Here is a 20,494-nt window from a genome sequence, read left to right as displayed (position 1 = left end):
TCACACCAGCAATGGAGGAGTGTTCCTATTTCTCCACAACCTCGCCAGCATCTGCTGTCACCTGAATTTTTAATCTTAGCCATTCTGAGTGGTGTGAGATGAAATCTCAATACATTTCTTTAAGTGAAGGAGCCTTAGACTAGATCTTAAAAACTGGGCATGAGGAAACGACATTTGCTCTCTATAAAAATTAATGAACAACCCTGTCATTTAAAACTTACAAACTTAAATTAGAACTAGATCTTGAATGGTTCTCAAAACCTATAGAATAGTTAGGTTCAATATCCACCATACCAATTCACTTACGGAACCAAGGGTTTCAGGTGGTTTCCTGTCTGGTTTTATGCATTTGCTCTCGTAAGACAGAGATTCCCTCCTGAGACCTTGGCTATGCCTCTAATTTTATTTGGTTTTCTCATAACTGCTAAAACACACAGATCTCTGGTATCATTTGAGTGAGCAAATATTTTGGTAAGTTCTTATGAGGGCGCACAACTAGTATTATGAAAGACTAAAAGAAGTAGTTAAATACAGGAATTTACAATCTACTAGGTAAACGTGGTGTGTGTGTGTGTGTGTGTGTGTGTGTGTGTGTGTGTGTGTGTGTTCTAGGATAATTTGTATTATATTAAAGCCCTGCTATAAGGTAAGTACAATAATATATGCACAACTGAATCCAAAGCTGGCATAGATTAGATTCACAGCTATGTCTAGCCTTTTATATTGCAACAACAATGCTATCTACAAAGTCCTTACATACAAATCGTGTTACTGAAAAAAAAAAAGGCATAATTTAAAAAATCACAATGTTTTGGGTAAGTTTAAAATTTTGTATTGCCCTACATTCATAGCTATCCTGGGCTATATGCAGCCAGTGTGTCTTCTCACCTGCTAGAAGCTAAAGAGTTTCTGGTAGTACATGCCTATAATCCAAGTACCTGAAGGGCTTAGGCACTTCCCTCACTGTGTGTTAGAGAGCAACACGAACTGAATAGTGAGTCTTTCTCAAAGCAAACAAGCAAGAGGAATTTCAATATTTTTCTTAATAGATCCTGAAGAGAGACTGCTGGTTGCCAAATTAATATCCAAGCAAACTTGGCAATATGATTTGTTTCATCTAATACAAAATAAAATAGAGGGCCTCTTCCTCAATTTAAGTACTGTAAGATGTTGGCAGTCAACCATTAAACCATATGTGGGGTCCGTATGAAAGAGAAACACTCAAGAAGCCAATGGTCTTAAAATAAGCTTAATGAGAGAGAAGGAAATTTGAGCAGTCTAGAGAAGGTGATACAGATCAGCCATTTTTATGGGAAAATAATTCTAAGGAAAGAAAATAATTTGGTCTTTCCAAAATTAGCAAGACTTGTATGAGAAAGATGGGTAAATTATGAGTTTGAATATGAGGCTAAATAGGTAAAGTGCTTGTCTTGTACACATGAAGACCTAGATTTGAAAATATGTATGATGGTACACACTAATAATCCTAGGGCTGGAGAGGCAGAGACAGGCAGATCCCTGGGACTCACTAACCAGACATCCTAGCCTATTTGGTAAGTTCTAGATCAATTAAAGACCTTCACAGATATGAAAAAAATAAACAAAAGCCACATGATAGATGGTTCATGAGAAATTATGATACCTGAGATTAGCCTCTGACTTCCAGGTACATGTGCATATACACACATACATAATAACACACATCTGCATACATTCAAACATACACATAAGTATATATATATATATATATATACAAAAGATGGAAAAGTTATGATTTTCAAAGACATTTTCACAGCTAAGGTAAAGATAAAAATAGCCACAGTTGTAAAAGTAGCAAGCACTAGCATATAGATCATGTTAAGTGCCAAGATTTTTCTAAGCACACTACATGTAATTCTCAGAATTGCCCTGGAGGGGAGATGCTGTTATTCGCCTATCTTACTCCAGATGATAAAGAATTGTGCCTGATCATGTAGGAGAAGAGCCAGGTAGCCAGGATATGAATTGAAAAACTCTAGGTCCAGAGTGGGTCTGTCCTCCTAACCAAAACATCATCCCTTAGAAGGAGAGAAGTTCTACTGGGATGTTGTTTGTCAGTCTTGTAGATTTGGCCTAACTTGGGCATACTGTTGTGTACATTTTTTAATTTTTTTCTTTTTGCATTTCATCTTCATAGTTTAACAGCACCCGTTCGCCCTCCCCCACTGAATGTTGCCACATGGCCCCGTGGAGTAGAAAGGTATTGGTTCTGAGAACATTTCTTTGCAGCCTTATCCTGCTCTTTTCAGACACTCTCCCTTTCTGCTCTCTTTAACTTTATTGCAACCCTGTTTTAAACTAATAGTTTTAGAATGAAGTTGAAGAGTGGTATTCTCCTAACTTGAATTAAAGATAACCCTGTTATTAGTTTTGTTTCTCATTAACATCCCCCTTGGAGTTGCAATTTGCAGTTCTACTAAACATAGGCATCCTCTATCACCACTCCTGGAATTTGTAGTTTGGGGAAAAGAAATTAGTTTTCCCTGTATTTATCAGAACTGTAAAGGTTCGGCGTCTCAGAGAGAGAGAGAGAGAGAGAGAGAGAGAGAGAGAGAGAGAGAGAGAGAGAGAGAGAGAGAGAGAGAGCAAGAGAAGAGGATTCCCTGGCAGCTAATTGTCCCTGTCANAATTTGTAGTTTGGGGAAAAGAAATTAGTTTTCCCTGTATTTATCAGAACTGTAAAGGGACAGAGTCACAGAGAGAGAGAGAGAGAGAGAGAGAGAGAGAGAGAGAGAGAGAGAGAGAGAGAGAGAGAGAGAGAGAACAAGACAAGAGGATTCCCTGGCAGCTAATTGTCCCTGTCACCTTTAAATAAAAAGTCCTTTGGCTGCTAGTCAGAGCCTGGAGTCAGGTCACTATCCCTTAGCCCTTTCCAGTCCATTGTTATTCAAGGAAGGAATCGCAGCAAAATGAGGCCTCTGGTGGTGGGGTTTTCTCTTCAGCTGGGTTCTCCTGCGCTCTGCTTTCCTGTGTTCCCTGTTCTTCCTCCCTCCCTCCCTCCTCCCACGTCCGTTCCCCCCCTCCCTCTCTCCCTCTCTGCATGCACCAAACTTTTTTTCTTTTTGAAAGTTACCTAGGAAACAAAGTCTTTTGTGTTTCAACTTTATTTGAGCTCTTCGCTTCGCTGGGAATCTGCACAAAAGCTGAAGAGCGAAAAGAAGGTGCAATATTTTACTTAAACCATTCATGGAGAGCACAAGTTTCCCATGGGGGGGAAATTATGTTCCGTTGGGTGTGTTGGGGGGCTTTGCAGAAACCTCTGATAAGGTAAGTAAATGCTGGACTTTCCTTTAAGCAAGGGGCTCTGGAGGTTATTCTTAAAGGAGACTTGAAGAGAGTCCATTTGACAACATATGCAATCCCGAGCCAATAGTGCAGTTCCCAATGTGAAGACTAGACAGGTTTTTTTAAGAAGTGATCCTGGGTTTAGGACAGAGGATTATTAAAACCTTATTGAAATAAAAGAAAATACGTATTTTATACAGTTACCTATCTTCCTCTGAACTGTATAAAGAAAACCAGGTTCTGTGGTGGAAATTGGGTCTTTTATTATACTGGTTTAGAAACCCAACCCTGAAACCAAAAGTGGAATGGAGCCTTTTGAATAATCTGGGCCTGGAGCCCAAGCTTGAAGTAAAAGTTAGGCAACATTAATATTTATCAAAGGCTTGGATAGACAATTTTCAAATGTCATATAGAACTCAAAGCCTCTAACTTACACAGCTGGAAGGAAAGTTTTGTACCACAAAGCCAAAAGAAAATAAACTAGAACTCTCCTACCCATCCAAATTCGAAAGAAAAAAACCACTTGAAACTTTCCCTCCAGAGATTGTCTGTTCCCTCCAGATGTGTCTGTTCACTGTAGTCGGGTACTGGGGTACCGCTTTATTTAGCTTTTCCACAGCCCTCTAATGTCAGTAAAACTGAGCTTTAAAAATGTCATTCACCAAAGCTGTCTTCATGCAGTGAAATTAACTCCTGGAGTTGTGATGGCCTCCTGGAGTAGGCTGCCTTACCCTCCAGACTCTCTCATGTCTTGAGTTTTCCTGCATAGTTTTTGAGCATTTTTATAGCCATGTAGTTCATCTGACTCCTTTGATCACCATGGTCTAGAGGTCTCAAGATTTTTGACAGGAACTAACAGCGATGTAAAGATGCAGAAAGTAGATCTCCCTTCCACTGGCTTAAGGGCAGGCAGTTTTCTTCCGTTTGAAGGTCTAGGTCCTGTCTCTAAACTCCATTTCACTGAAAATCATGCTTTGGGAGCCCATTTTCCCTCTTCTTTATCTCTTCACTGTTGAAACAAAACTTTTAATTAGTTGTACTTACTGTTTTCTAGAACTGTTTTCTTTGTTTTTCCTATATGCTTATTTCTATTCTTATTTTTTTTTAATGGAACTATAAAATCCCTTATGTATGTAAGCTATGGGAGCTGAATCTGAATGTATTTTGTTCACAGTCCCACTCTCCAGAGGATGAAGACACAGATGCCATGCTAGGGCAGAGGCCGAAAAACCCAATCCACAATGTTCCCTCTACACTGGATAAGCAGACCAACTGGAACAAAGCACTACCTCTCCCGACTCCTGAGGAGAAGATGAAACAAGATGCCCAAGTGATTTCTTCTTGCATTATTCCCATCAATGTCACCGGTATCGTTTCCTGTCTTTCCTTTAGGGGCAGTTGGGTCTGAATCATCTATGTATTAAATGCATCCAAACCCTGTGCTGTTAGCCTCCTTTATCAGCTAAGAATACCATTTTGTTGTGAGCAAGAAATCTTATGTCAACATACAATCCAGGAGATATTCAGTAAGCTTTTGTCAGGTTTTGAACGCCAATTTGCATATATTCTGCTGGACTGCTTGTTATGTAAATGACAGTTTCTTTCTGAAAAAAAAAATCACCAAATAGCTCTTTGGCAGTGATTAATCACATGATAATGATGTGTGGCACCATGCTAAAGAAAGCAGCAAAACTCAGGTTTTTAAAACTGCAAGTAAGGTTCCCAAATAGAAAATCTGTTTTCATGCTTCCCTAGATGAAGGTAGGCTTTTTCTAAAAGACCATTAGACTAGTGTATTGATTTTAGGGATTTTAGACCTGAAAATATGTAGAGATGAAGGGTGAATTGTATTTTTAAATTGGCAAGCCTGGCTTCTTTTCCATTTCTGCTGTTGTATCTGTCTGCATAATTAGTCTACATAGGATGGGAGTCTAGCTGGACTTTTCTTCAAAATCTATTAGCAGAAGTAGTGAATTCAGGAACTAAAGCTGGAAATTTTAGTTGTAAACCAAATGATGTTTTACTTTTTCAAGGAAGCTATAGGTTAGTATACAACATGATAGATTTATTAGTGGTGTGTATGTGTGTGTGTGAGAGAGAGAGAGAGAGAGACAGAGAGAGACAGAGAGACAGAGAGAGAGAGAGAGACAGAGAGACAGAGAGACAGAGAGACAGAGAGAGACAGAGAGAGAAGGAGGGAGAGAGAAACTCAGAGAGTTATACTTTATTCTCAACCATTCTCCCTCAAATTAAAAGATCTTCCATTGGTATTTTTAAACACCTCCTCTAGTTTCCCTTTATCTTATTTATATAATGAAAAAAATTTAAAAAGCACACTTTGACTGCCTTAGTCTTGATTTCCTGTAACTGAAGATTGCATGTCCCCTGAGAAAGCATTTTGGACTTTGCTATTATCAACTCCACTCAGATTTCTCTCACCTAGAGTGGGGAGCAGATGGACCAGGTATCCGGGACAGATATTCTTTTCCTCTTGCATAAGAGGTACTCTAATGCATTGGCCAGTTGTGTCATTAGCTAGAACTTAATTTTCCTGGTGACCTATTTGACTTATAGGATAAATTATTCTAAGGATGTGCACTTGTGTGGCCTCTATAATCTAAATGAGATGTGTTTGAGGAGTTCATGTGCCATGGACCATTCTGGCACCCTTTTAAACTAATTTTCAGTCTGGGAACATCTGACTATTAGCAGCCCCTGCTTCTTTTCTGGTACTGTAAGTAAAAGTCTTGTTTTAAATGTAGTACTGTGATTATAGGCCATCATCTTGTGATTAGGAAGAGAGAAGATTTTTCTTTCAGTTTTATTTCAGGAACTCTCAAGATGAAAGCCCAGATTAGATGTTGATTTCAAGAGCTTTAATGAGAACATTGTTAGTGGTGTCCATATAACACACAGTGTCTGTATATCATGTATTCAATAGTTATTAGGATTCAAATGAAGGATTTTAGTTTTTGATTGGAACCAAGAAAGGAAAGTCTCATTTATATGAATTCTCTGAGAGCATTGTAATCATTCATCACATGATACAGATATTTCAAAGTGAGCCTAGAAACTGTTGACACTGTGATGTTATACAGCTGACCCAAGGTTTAACAACCCATCCAGCCCCATGCTTAAGAGGAGAAAAAATAATGAGGTGATCAAATCTCAAAGCACAGCATTTCAGCTTTCTGAGCCACTGCTTTCACTGAAAAGTCTACAGTGTATGCTTGTGCCATACACAGTTTGAATTCCTTACCTTCTTCTGCACTGTTCTAATTTAATAGAACCACATATAGTGCAACTTATGTGACCATCGAGAACTAATAAGCACCATGGATGGTCCCTACATGCATACTAACAAACAATGCTTTAAAAACTAGAGAGTTTATCTTATGAGCTGGTTTGTACAGAAGGTAGTTCCATTTAAGTACAGAAACAAGAACTCCCTCGTATGTTTATTTCCAAACCAAAAAGCATCCAGTTTAGTCACAAGAAGAAAGCTGAGTTATATAATTAGTGAAAAGAAGAAAGCCCGGAGCTATTATGTTTCCTCACAGCAGTGTGTGTGTGTGTGTGTGTGTGTGTGTGTGTGTGTGTGTGTGTAAATACTTGGAGAGGAAGTTTGGGCATAGGAGATGGAAGGAGAAAACTCACAAAGACGCCTTTAATGAAGAAATGGGTCAGGATACGTTAAGTTCACATCTTGGGCACAGATCTACTATACAAAGGTATCAGTTTCAGGCAGCCCAGAAATAGACCAGTAAATAATAGTGTCTAAAGGTTATAACCAGTTCAGCATGAGAGAGCTTTGCTGACATCCTTTTCTCTTCTTCCTATTTCTTCTGGTTTTCTTCTTTTGCTTGTTGCTTTGGGCAGCGCAAGCTGCTGTGGGAGGCTGTATTTAGAAGTAAAGTCTAATATACTGCAGCGTTTAAATAAGGGCTATAGAAGGGCTCCCTTACAGTTGTTCACAAGCTTAATGCAAAGCCTTGCCTGACTTCCAATCAATAACTATCACTGTATTCCAAGCAACTGAAAATTTGCCTACCACTTAAAGACTAATGAGAATTATTTGTGGGTTGCAGGAGTTGGTTTTGACAGAGAAGCAAGTATACGCTGTTCTCTTGTTCACTCACAATCTGTACTCCAGCGGAGACGAAAACTGAGGAGAAGGAAAACCATCTCCGGCATCCCCAGAAGAGTTCAGCAAGAAATAGGTGTGGTATAAAAATGTTCATGGTTTCTGTCTAGTGGGGGTTATAAGGAGATGAAAGAGAGGACTATTTTCCACTCAAAAGTTCCTTAGAAATACTGAATGTTTTAATTTTTAGTACTTTTAAAATACTGTATATTTATTTGAATTCAGAGAGTCATTTGGCATTAGTTTTTTAAACTCTGTTCTTGAACGTAAAGGCTTAACCTTATAGACCAAGGCATATACATTCAAGCCTTCCAGGTGATATATAATATTTTGCCGATTTAAACATTTCATTAAGATAGGAAATATGAATAAACATTCAATGCAAGAAGGTTTGTTTGTTTTTGAAAACTGTAACTTCATTTGAAGAGAAATTGCACTTTTATGTGATTATTTTTAAAATAAATTTTAAACATATTCAAATAGGGAATTTTAAAACTTTAAAATCTTTGCGGACCAATTTCAAAATATATAAACAAGACTTTAATTTTTATAATGAAATCTATGAATTGTATTCTGTTATGCTTGTATTACAAAAACATAAATGAAAAATAGTGGCCAGTACTTTAGGTTTTGTACTTAAGGGTTTTTTGTTTTGTTTTGGTTTTGATTTTTTTAAATCATTTTTCTTGCATGAAAGCAGTTATTAGGGTAAATTAATGTGAAGTCATAGTTCATAAAAAACAAAAATCATATCTTCTCTCAATGAGTATTCATGATATGTGTGTGTGTACATATACATAATACAACACATACAAATAGAACAAAACAGAGACAAACTCAGGGACATAACGCATTTTAATTTTCTCCTAATTTTATATAATGATTTTTTTCTGTAAGAGAAAGTTCTAACATGGTAGCACAGAGATTTATAAACAGCCGTCAAAATGCCTGTTAGTCTGTTGAGATGTAATATCCTACCATGTTTTCCATGTGTCCTAGATTCTGATGAATCACCAGTGGCCAGGGAAAGGAATGTGATTGTGCACACAAACCCAGACCCCTCCAACACTGTCAATAGGAGGTCCGGAACCAGGGACTCTGAATGTCAAACTGAAGATATTCTGATTGCTGCCCCATCCAGAAGGAGAATTAGAGCTCAAAGGGGTCAAAGCATTGCAGCTTCCCTTTCTCATTCTGCTGGCAACATCTCTGCCTTGGCAGACAAAGGCGATACCATGTTTACTCCTGTTGTGAGCAGCCGTACAAGATCTCGGAGCCTTCCTCGGGAGGGAAATAGAGGTGGAGATGCTGAACCCAAAGTAGGTGCTAAACCCTCAGCATTTGAAGAAGGAGAGCATTTCGTGGGTGACCATGAAAGAACCCCTAATGACTGTAGTGAAGCTCCAAGCAGCTCAAGTACACAGGAACACCAGCCTGCTTTGGGTCTAGCATGCTCTCAACATCTTCACAGCCCTCAGCAAAAGTTAAGTGAGAGAGGGAGATCACGTCTGTCCCGAATGGCGGCTGACTCTGGAAGTTGTGATATCTCCTCCAACTCGGACACCTTTGGAAGCCCCATCCATTGCATTTCCACAGCTAGTGTCCTCCTTAGCAGCCACATGGACCAGAAAGAAGACCACCAGTCGTCCAGTGGTAACTGGAGTGGGAGCAGCTCTACATGTCCCTCACAGACTTCAGAGACAATCCCTCCCGCAGCTTCTCCTCCCCTCACCGGCTCTTCTCACTGTGACTCAGAACTGTCACTGAACACTGCTCCTAATGCTAATGAAGATACCAGTGTCTTTGTGACAGAACAGTACAATGACCACTTGGATAAAGGAAGAGGCCACCGGACAAACTCCTTTACCTCCACTGTTGCAGATCTGCTGGATGACACCAACAACAGCAATACGAGTGACAGTGAGTGGAATTATCTGCACCACCATCATGATGCATCTTGCCGCCAAGATTTTAGTCCTGAGCGTCCAAAGGCAGATAGCTTGGGATGCCCAAGTTTTACAAGCATGGGCACCTATGACAGCTTTCTGGAAAAGTCTCCCTCAGACAAAGCAGATACTAGCTCTCATTTCTCAGTGGACACAGAAGGATACTATACCTCGATGCACTTTGACTGTGGTCTCAAAGGGAATAAGACCTATGTCTGTCACTATGCAGGCCTAGGCCCAGAGAATGGTCAGGGTGTCGGGGTTCCTCCTGCTCTTCCGGACTGTGCCTGGCAAGAATACTTAGACCACAGGAGGCAGGGGAGACCAAGCATCTCTTTCAGGAAACCAAAGGCAAAGCCAACTCCACCTAAACGTAGCTCATCATTGAGAAAGTCAGATGGAAATGCAGACGTTTCTGAGAAGAAAGAACCAAAGCTAAGCGGTGGTCAGCACCCGCCTCATAGTTCCAGGGAAATGAAGCTGCCTCTTGATTTCTCCAACACGCCTTCTCGGGTGGAAAATGCCAATCTGCCTGCAAAGCTGGACTCTTCTTGGATAAACCAGAGTGAACATGCTATTAAGGAACCTCAGTTGGACACTACAGACATTTCACCATTCAAAGATGAAGGTGCTGAATCAACTCACTATGCAGACCTCTGGCTACTGAATGACTTGAAAACAAATGATCCTTACAGATCCTTGTCTAATTCTAGCACTGCTACGGGTACCACAGTGATTGAGTGCATCAAATCTCCAGAGAGTTCTGAATCCCAAACATCCCAATCAGAATCAAGAGCAACCACTCCATCTCTTCCTTCAGTTGACAATGAATATAAACTGGCTTCACCAGAAAAGCTGGCTGGCTTAGCATCTCCATCAAGTGGCTACTCAAGCCAGTCGGAAACGCCAACCTCCTCTTTCCCTACAGCTTTCTTTTCAGGTCCGTTGTCTCCTGGAGGTAGCAAAAGAAAGCCTAAAGTCCCAGAAAGGAAATCCTCACTACAGCAGCCATCTTTAAAAGATGGCGCCCTATCACTGAGTAAAGATTTTGAACTTCCAATTATACCTCCTTCTCATCTTGACCTAAGTGCTCTTCATGTTTTGAATAAACCATTCCACCACCGTCACCCACTGCATGTTTTTACTCATAAGCAAAACACAGTCGGAGATATGCCGAGGTCAAATCCTGCACCATCTCTTGCAATTACACCAACAGTTCTCAAGTCTGTCAACCTGAGGTCCATCAGTAAGTCTGAAGAAGTTAGGCAAAAGGAGGGCAATAATACAGATCTCCCCTACTTAGAAGAGAATGCTGCCACAGCGGCTTCTATGGCCTCCTTATCTCCAAGTAAGGCAAGGCCACACACAGCAAAGAAATCAATATCACGCCAGTATTCTGCTGAAGATACCCTCCTGCCCTTTTTAGATTCCTCTGTAGTTGAGATGGGACCAGAGAAACATTTGGAAAAGAACCCTGCTTTTGATGGAAAGAGTCATGGTGATCCAGAAACTACAACCTCAGCGAGCAGCAATCTTCCAGATTCAAATGTGATGAAAGACCAAATACAGATGGAAAGTGAGATTTTCTCAGAAAACATACTAAGTAAGAACTGTGGATTTTCAACAGGATTTCAGAGGGTGTCTGCTTCCCGCCCCAGTGATTTGGGTAGTAAAATGATACAGTATGGAACTAGTCCAGATGGTGCCATACAGCAAGGACAGAAGGCACCCTCTGGAGTTAGGGAAGAAGGTGGAAAACCAGAATCTGTGGATGGAATCACACTTCAAGCCAATTCATCAACTAGATTAGCAGACATAAGCAGTCAATATAAGCATCAGCGTGTTGTGAGCCGCCACCATGACAAAGTGCCTGTGACTATCCGCCATGAGTCAGAGATGTCAATTGTAAATTCATTCCCTGAAAAATGTTCTGAGCAGGAAAATATTGCTTCAGGTATTTCACCCAAAAGTGCCTCTGATAACAGCAGAGCAGAGGAGACCCAAGGAAGTATGGACGAGACTTCGTTGAAAGGTAAGTTAATGATACCTATGTTAGGGTGGGAATGTGTCCTGTGATGAAGGGCCTTTGTCTGGAACCCTGGGTGTTGGTTTCCCTCTGCCATTTCTTTTCACCTATTAAAACAATTGAGAAAAAAGATACTGTTATTTAGGAACTAATATTTGACAGCTATGTCTTTCATTTCAAAAATCATGGTAAGGTACCTTATGTTTGTTTGATCCCTGAGTCATGAGAACGGGGGTAGTGAGATGTTTTCCTGCCCTTTAAGGATGTTCCTCTTCTTGTTTTTAGAATCCTCACCAAGTGATGACTCCATCACTTCACCACTCAGTGAGGACTCTCAAGCTGGAGCTGAGGGTGTGTTTGTGTCTCCAAACAAACCTCGAACCACTGAGGACCTATTTGCAGTCATTCACAGGTGAGAGAGTGGGACCACGTCTCCAGAAACAGACGCACAAAAGGATTTGCTTTTGAAGTGCCTCTCACTAAATGCAAATGTCGGGAAGCATTTTGAACCTGTAGTACACTCAACAACAGCAACAACAACCAAAAAAAGCAAGAAGGGAAGAATTGTCTTTCTCAATCAAATTCATAGACTGTGTATGCATGTTTAAAAATATGAGTCTAGAGAGATAGACAGTTCAATTAAGAGAGTTCTGTAAGAAGCATTGAAGGGAGGATACTGGATGATTTCCTGAGGAAAGACATGCTGGAAGAAATTTACATGTGAAAACAATTTACAGTTAAATTACTTGGAGTTAAAGCCCAAACTCAAGTGTAATCTCTGTTGTATATATTGTGTTTTGTATTTATTTTTGCAGTACTAGGAATCAACCCGAATATCTCACACATGCTATGCAAACACACGACCACTGCTGACTTATACCCTTAAATCCTGACTTTTAAGTCATCTCTTGAGTCTACAAAATATTGTCAAATCTGTAATCTCACACTAGCTGACCCAAACATATGTTGATTTGCTAAAACAATCTGAGATCATCTCAGCTTTTCTTTTTTTAAAAGTTAAATTTCTTTCATGGCACTGACTTTTCTCTCTCAATTGAAAGGTCAGATCTGGGTTGCTTTCCTGGAACATGGTTGTACCTTTGCTGTTCATGCACACATCTCTTTTGTACCTGTATAACCTGTTATCATTGGCCCATATTTGCAACAATTCATTACAGCTGCTGACCAGGAAAGCAGAGTCTAAGAACCTATCCTTGAAAGCAAACTCATAGCCATTGAACGGAATGATGCTACGTGTTCTCTCCACAAACATAAGCTCCTTTTTAACCCTTGCCTTGGGGACCTAGATTGAATTCCCAAAGGAAAGAACCCAAGGATTATCTTTCCTTTTTTACAGACTTAACCATTTTGGAAGCAAATTCTTTGCAAGCAGGTTCTAATCTCTCCTCTCACCGTTTGGGCTTCTGCTTTTTAAAGGGTTTCTGATTTCTGTTGGTTCTGTGGGGTTTTTTGTTTGTTTGTTTTTGTTTGTTTTTCCTTAAAGAAAGAACACTACTCTTTAGCAGCTGCATTCTCCTAAGGATTCTACTAGTAGCACCTTCGGTGTGTACCTTAGCAGGCAAGCCTCCTCACAAACAAGGCAAGAATAACTAATATATTCTTCACCACAGCTGTCTAAAGTCCAATTATATTCCTCTAACCCTCCCACTTTATCTCCAAACTCAGTACAGATTATTAATTTTCTATGTAAGTTAATGAACCCTCAAAGAACCATATGGTATATCTGGAATAGTGACAGTATATAAGTTGTAGAATAAAAAAGATAATCAGATTGGATAGGATGCCACTTTCTGTGCTATCTTGAATAAATTAAATATCCAAACTTACCCTCTTAATATAAATAGAAATACCTACACTTCACAGATTTGACTCTGATGATAAACCAATATTTTGTCTAGAATCCTGTAGATGCTAAGACTCCTGCTATTGAACACTGCCTTCTGATGGTACCAAGCACTGATATGCAAAGATATCAAACACGGAGGTTTTTCTGAGTAAAACCACTCTCTTCTGGAATGTGGAAAGGCAAAGCTCACACTTTCTTCACCACATATGTTTCTAAATTAGTAAAGAGCATGCCACCAGAGTCAGGAATGACTGAGTTACACTGAAGATTCACTGAGTTTATGATTACTTAATTTTCAAAATAAGAGCAGCAATTTCATGTCTATAGAGGTTATATAGATTTAAGGAGTTTGGTCATCTTAGATCTGTATTTGTGTAGCATTTGCCTGTTTATTTACATCCCAGTGACAAGAGTTATTTTTGCTGTCTTGAGAGCTTAGATTTTTAGATTTTTAAATGCTCCAGAGATGGTTTAAGTTTTCAGTTCCTCACAAAGAGTTGATTGCTAGACATGTTGTTGATGTCCCTGAATACCTAAGACTCATGGTATTGGTATTAAAAACAACAGACTAATTTAGTATTAAAAGTCACTTAAATAACTTTCATGGGCAGTAGATTAAAATGTAGGTTAGTATGTCTCTCTATCACCGAGCCCCACCAGGTATCAAACTAAGGGCAGTCTTGACCCACTGAAGCCATTCTCTGCTTGTTGTAAGAGTATTTTTCTTTGTATGGCACAGACAGATTTCATGAGAAAAAACAGCAGTGTTTCCCCATGCTGTAAACAGACATCAGCAGCCTTAAAATCTAGGAGGGAAAGTAATGAATCACAACCTTCCTTAGTATGGTCCCAATGCTTAATATTCTACCATATAAGATGCTCTTTAAATATGATAGATATGGGGACGAGATGGAACACTTCTTGATTTGTAAAATTGTATGTGGATTCAGATTTTTACCCCATTTTCTCTTTTCTTAAAAGATCCAAGAGGAAAGTACTTGGACGAAAAGATTCTGGGGATATGTCTGTCAGAAGCAAATCAAGAGTCTCCCTTGGTAGCAGTAGCAGCAGTGCCAATTCTGTCACTTCACCCAGCAGCAATGCGACAGCTGGGACTAGCCAGAGGTCTCCTGGTCTCATCTACAGAAATGCCAAAAAGTCCAACACATCCAATGAAGAGTTTAAGCTACTGCTCCTCAAGAAAGGCAGTCGTTCAGATTCTAGTTACCGCATGTCTGCTACTGAAATCCTGAAGAGCCCGGTCCTGCCCAAGCCTCCTGGGGAGTTTACTGCAGAGTCCCCACAAAGCCCCGATGATAACCATCAGGGCACACCTGGGACTGAAGCACTGTCCCCTCTGTCACCGTGCTCACCACGAGTCAATGCGGAAGGGTTCTCCTCGAAGAACTTTGCAACCTCAGCATCATCACGGGTTGGACGCTCCCGGGTCCCACCTGTGGCCAGCAGCAGCCGCTACAGTGTCCGCTGCCGGCTGTACAATACTCCAATGCAGGCCATCTCTGAGGGAGAGACTGAAAACTCTGATGGGAGCCCACATGATGACCGATCCTCCCAGAGCTCCACCTAGTTTGCCTGAGCCAAGCTGACCTCAGATGTCCCGCCCCTTATTAATGAAAGGATTTTGAGACATCATAGAGGAACTGGAGAAAAGGCAACAGGGTGTGGGGGTTGCGTTGTAGCTTGACAATGAGCTTCTAAATATGTGTTGAAGAAGCAGAAAGTGATTGAGTCATTTTTTAATTAATTTTCTTGTTTTAAGTACCAGTTCTGTCTTTTGTGGTTTTCTTTAGCACAGTTTGATTTGTCCGATCTCATTCCTTGTGATAATAGAGAATACAAAAGTATCTAACTTTCTTGAAACCTAGACAAGGTTTTTTCCAGAGCTGCCTATTCCGAAAATAAAGCCCTCACTGTCATGATTCTATAAGAAGATGAAATTACTCTGGAGGTTTGGTATTTTTTTACATTAAAATGAACTAAAGCAAAATTTAGAAGAAAGAACTACACATATGTAAATACCATATTTTTGATAAAATGTGTAAATAGATTTATCAATGATGAGTGGACAAGTGGCCAATTATCTACCACACACCAACTATTTATAGGACACACACAAAGTATAATAACTGTATTCTGTGAATACCATTTTCATATCAAATACCATATTTAAATGTCCACCAACATGATTTCTGAGTGATAAACCTCAAATATGATTTTAAAATTGGTGAAATAATGGAAATATTGAGATCATGTACTGAAATGTGATTAATTTAAAGTAATGAATTTAGACCTATTCATTGTCATGACAAACTATAGCAGAAACAAGCTAATCACAATTTGTGGCTGTGATTTGCCATGTGGCAATTTGAACAGAATGAAAAGCATGCTTTTGATTTTTTTTTTAACCAATGAAAGAAATCATCATTCTCAATGCAAAGTCCCCACCCCCACCCCCACTAGCTTTAAGCAGTGTCCTTTAGAATTTAATTTTTCAGTGGATTGCTTTAAGGAGAATGAGTAGAGAAACCAGTAGTTAATTTTAGACCATATTTTATATAAGGCTACTGGGGACAAACAGTCATACTCTAATGACTATACTCTTTAAGCTTCTTAATTAGCTCCAGGTTCGTAAACTAACAGAAATAAAAGCTAAGCATGCCACAGAGCTATTGACTTCTCAGCAAGTACCTGTGATGCGTTTTCAGCCAAGCTTCCTCTCTGTGCTGATGAGCTTCATGCTACCTAAAACTTAACAGAAACGACACTGTGAACAATGTAGTTGGGAAGTAGATATGTGTATATTGCATTATTTATATTCACTCTTTCAGTTGGGCATGGGGAGCAGCTCTGGTTCACAATGCTACACACAGCGGATTTTTGTCTGGTTTTACTAGATCTGCTTGATGGTAAAAAGGGGAGGGTGGTGGGTGGGAAAGGAAATATCAGGGCAAGTGCTCTGATAAAATGAAGGCAGGGAAACAAGCTGAATTACTTGAAATTACTTGAATTTTCTTGTCTTAAAACTGAAAAAAAAAAGTGTAACAAGTTAAAGTCTGCAAGTGGTTCTCACACCTCTGGTTTTAACGTGAACTGAGACTAAAGTTTGAAATCATATGTGAGAAATATAAGCACCTATGTACTTAGAATAGGTTTTGAATGGGAACACTAGAAATTAGAAAGAACTAAGAAAGGGTATGACTTTGAAAGACTAGAACGTGATGACAATGACAGAACACACTAGGATCACCAAGAAATTGATGAGCAGCTGGCTTTATGCCTATGCAAGTAGTATTTGAGAAAGTAAGATGTTTGAAAGAATGAACTCATGCTAAATGAAGGAGAAAGTCTGGTCTAAGAAGATGCCGTCTTTCTATAGAAATTTGTTGTAAGATTTACAGATTAAGAAGTAAAAAAATCTGTTTTTGGTGTTTTGTTTGTTTGGGGGAAAAAGTCTGACTTCTACTCTTTGTTTTTACTACCAAATTGTGTTAGTTAATTTCTTGTCATTCTTGTATGTAACATGGGTGTTGGGGGTGGAGGGGTAGAGGAGGAGATTGAGAATTGGGAGAAAGAATGAGAGAGAGAGAGAGAGAGAGAGAGAGAGAGAGAGAGAGAGAGAGAGAGAGAGAGAGTGCTGGGGATAGATAAACTATCTGGTAAAGGGTTTGAACATAAACAAAGTGTTATAATTTTATTAAAAGAAAAATGTTGGGGTTTGAAAAAATGGACCATCATTCCTCATTGGAACACATAACTCATTAAAAGAAAAAAGAAAAAAAAAGAAAAAAAAACCAGCATGGTTTGATATCATGTGGGGTCAAAACAAATCTGTCTCATGCTTTGAGAAGTACACTCAGCAAAATTTTAAAAATAAAAGTTTTTAGACAAATGTGATAAGGAACCATCATTTCCAGTCTCAATAGATGATCATTTGTAATTTTCATAAAAGCAGTTCGTTTGCAGTATGGCTTTTGTGTAGCTAGGGGTTTTTTTAGTGTGAAGAAAGGTATGTGGGCTTTAAAAGTGATTTTAAATCTTGAATAGAAAAATCACATAAATTGGCTTTAATAAAAATGTCACCTTTTATTACTGACATTAATTTAAGTAATCATACCATATATTTTTAAAATACATGTCTGACTTGAATTGTGAGGCAATAAGATACTGTCTATGTGATGATCACAGAACCAACCCTTATAGTTTTACTTATTCTGTTTACTCTAAAAATCTATAGCAGAGTTTCTCTATTTTGTATTTCATAGATTTAAAGAAATTCCAAATAAAGATGGATTTTAGATTCACTGTGGACAAGAATATTGAATAAGAAAGTTTGAAAAGCAAACAAATCCTTAATTATCTGGAATATTCTACATGGCTTTAGAATATACTAAGATGTGGGACTGTCTTTAACATCGTTGTCAGCCCAAGGCAGGGTACACACATTAGGTATTGTTTAAAAAACAAACAAACAAACAAAAAAACAAAAAACCCAAAACCAATCCAAACTTTTCTTCTGTCGTTTGCACTGATGCTATCTTTCCCTTCTGTGTTTATCCAACATGTTTATATTGTGTGGGGGAAATTCTGTTTTATTTTCTTGCTTTTCTGGTGATCCTGGTTTGATTTTCTTGTTTTGTTTTTTGGCTAAGTAGAGGACATGGACTAGTTGTAGCAAACAAAACACCCTGTTTGCTCTTACCAGTAAGTACATTCTCTGTAGTGGTGGTAATTAGAGGATGAGATGATAATAAAGCTTGAACTATGAAGGTTACGGTGTGACTATTTTGGTACTAGAACCAGTTCATGCTGGCCAAAAAGACAATGGTTTTTGGACTTGCATCCATTTTGTATTTTTGTAACATTTGTAAATACAAACTTTTTAAATTGTTGCAAAGATGGTTTCTTTTGTAAGATGTTTTCAACGTTTACATTCAATCCAAGCCTTTGTATATTTTAGAGCTGTGCAACACTTTAAGTCTTGTATTTATTTTTAGTAAAAACGGTGACAGTTTCATTGTGAACCCCTCTCAAAAAATGTATCAGAAAAGTTTGATTACCTAGAAAGTGTGTATAGAGACTGCAAATAAACGTGACTGCAATTAAAGACCAAGCTTTTCTCTTTATTGTTACTTAACTGGAGTTTGGAGGTTCCACAAGGAGGGAGTATTGTCTCGGCAACCAGATATAAAGGGGCGGGAGTTGTTAGTGGGAAAGCATGGTATCTATTAAGGAAACTAATCTAGTTTCATTTTTGAGAAAGAATCGTATATTTTCAATTCCAAGCTACTTGGTGGCTCTTTTCTACATCAGCCTAAGATTTGTATTTTTAGTTTGAAGCAATTGACTACTTTGTTTCAGAGTTTATTATACTTGCACATCCTTGCCGAGAAAATAATTTATATATGTAAGACAATTTGCCATTAGGTAATTTTATGGCTTTATTACATAGAAAAGCCTCTGTCTCAAGCACTAAGTGCTTTGCATAAACTAACCTGTGTACTTCCCAAGGAATGCCCATTTTAAACTAGAGAAAACTGAAGATTATGATTTACCTTGTGCATTACTCTAGAATACATAAGTGTTGGTCATGATCCAATCCAACAATCAGGACACTGAAATATGTTAGTTTTGTACTCTTATTGGAGACTGGAAATAACGTTACTAGTGTTCCTAGACTACTAAGAAAAGATGTTTCTAAGACCCTGCACCCCCTCCCCATTCAAGTTTTACTACGGAACTCTACCCCTGGAGCCCCGTCATCATGGACATCTCTAGTGCATTACAGGAAGACGAAAAGAGTATGTGATTGTATGTAAATAGTAGCAAGCTTTAAATAACCAAATGAACGCACGTGCCATATGCCTAGGAAGCTGGTCTTTAAAATCACTTTTGGGGCCAGCCTGGGCTCCAGTAAAAAAGACTTCTGTCTGCTTAAGAGGCTCTTGCCACAGTGCTCTAGAGGCTTCCTGTCCTTCTAATCACCTCAGCTAACATAAATCTAGGATCGGAGGCTGAGGTCTAACCTTTGATGCCGGTGACCCTGCCTCGCGGTAGACAGGAAGGCCCTTTCTCCTGGAAGTCTTCCTTTTCTATGCCCTATCTACATCTGAAGTGTGAAAAAACAACGGTCGGGTTATGTGTACAAGGGAGCACTGATTAGTTAGCAGAATCTCTAGCTCGGTCTTGTAGGCTACAAACGCCCATCATTTTACGGCCAGGCACTTCACACGCCTGAGCTTTACGACACTCGTTGCGTCAGAAGGGCCTGGTTTCCAGCACACAGACCGTTAAGAGGCGTCAACTAACCGCTCTTGTCTCTGAGGCTGACGGAGAGCGTCTACCTGGACGCCTAAGGTAGCTAGCTGGTAGATTTCTGGAAACTTCCAGAAGCTAGTGTGGTCGTTTCTTCATCTAAATACGTAAGTTATGGATATCTTACCCTCCCTTTTAATTTTTTTGTTAAAGTTGAGAGTATGTGAGTGTATTAATATAGAAAATAGCCATCGTAAGTTATTTGGCCTACTGGCTGCGGCCCGTTGAGGTGCGGAAAGACGTTTGACAGGAGCAGCGAATCTGTGCCTTGTGGCCTTGAATTTCAAAAGCTCTGTAATTGGGTGGCTCCAATGATTTTTAGGTCTCAGAGCACCCAACACATGTAAGCTTTGTGATTTGGCCACTGAAATTGTTATAATTATAAATTAGATATGTTTATGTTTATATATAACATAAGTATATGTGTATACATTATGTATAAATATATATTTAATTTGTATTATGTATAATATATATTTAATTTGTATTTTATGTATTTATATATAAATATAACATTTAGGGAAATATACATGTATTAAAATATATAATATAATAAACACATGTAAATATTAAAATATAGATATTTTAACATATTGTTTATATGTAAAATATGTATTTATATATTTATACATATCAAAACATACATAATGTAATAATATATTAAAATAAGTATAATATATAAATAATATAATATATTTATCTATAATTTAAGTTTTTTACTTATATATAAAGTTAGCTTTAAATTAGTAATTGTTTATTGGACTTTCTGGAAGGAGTTCGTCCTCTCTTTCTTGATGGAGATAGGTGAACAAAAAACAAGAACTCTTACTGAGTTCTGAGTTTAAAGAGCCTAA

The 20,494-nt window shown here is 38.7% G+C and overlaps 1 protein-coding gene across 2 annotated transcripts in view; it reads left to right on the top strand.

Moving 5' to 3' along the window:
- Nhs (NHS actin remodeling regulator) overlaps positions 1-16,888 on the top strand; it is a 328,815-nt gene extending 311,927 nt beyond the window's left edge. Inside the window, exons 4-9 of one of the 2 annotated variants that reach the window (XM_021188194.2) lie at positions 2,177-2,239; positions 4,499-4,691; positions 7,413-7,544; positions 8,468-11,446; positions 11,726-11,852; positions 14,289-16,888. In XM_021188194.2, the coding sequence (XP_021043853.1) occupies positions 2,177-2,239; positions 4,499-4,691; positions 7,413-7,544; positions 8,468-11,446; positions 11,726-11,852; positions 14,289-14,895 (4,101 nt within the window). In that variant the 3' untranslated portion in view covers positions 14,896-16,888. The remainder of the gene's footprint in view (positions 1-2,176; positions 2,240-4,498; positions 4,692-7,412; positions 7,545-8,467; positions 11,447-11,725; positions 11,853-14,288) is intronic. The other variant, XM_021188195.2, reaches the window with a different exon arrangement.
- The last annotated feature ends 3,606 nt before the right edge of the window (positions 16,889-20,494 follow it).

The sequence above is a fragment of the Mus pahari genome, chromosome X (genome assembly GCF_900095145.1).
Source record: "Mus pahari chromosome X, PAHARI_EIJ_v1.1, whole genome shotgun sequence".
In the NCBI taxonomy this organism is placed as follows: Eukaryota; Metazoa; Chordata; class Mammalia; order Rodentia; family Muridae; genus Mus; species Mus pahari.
The sequence above is the reverse complement of the archived record's forward strand: the minus strand, read 5'-3'. Positions and strand labels throughout refer to the sequence as shown.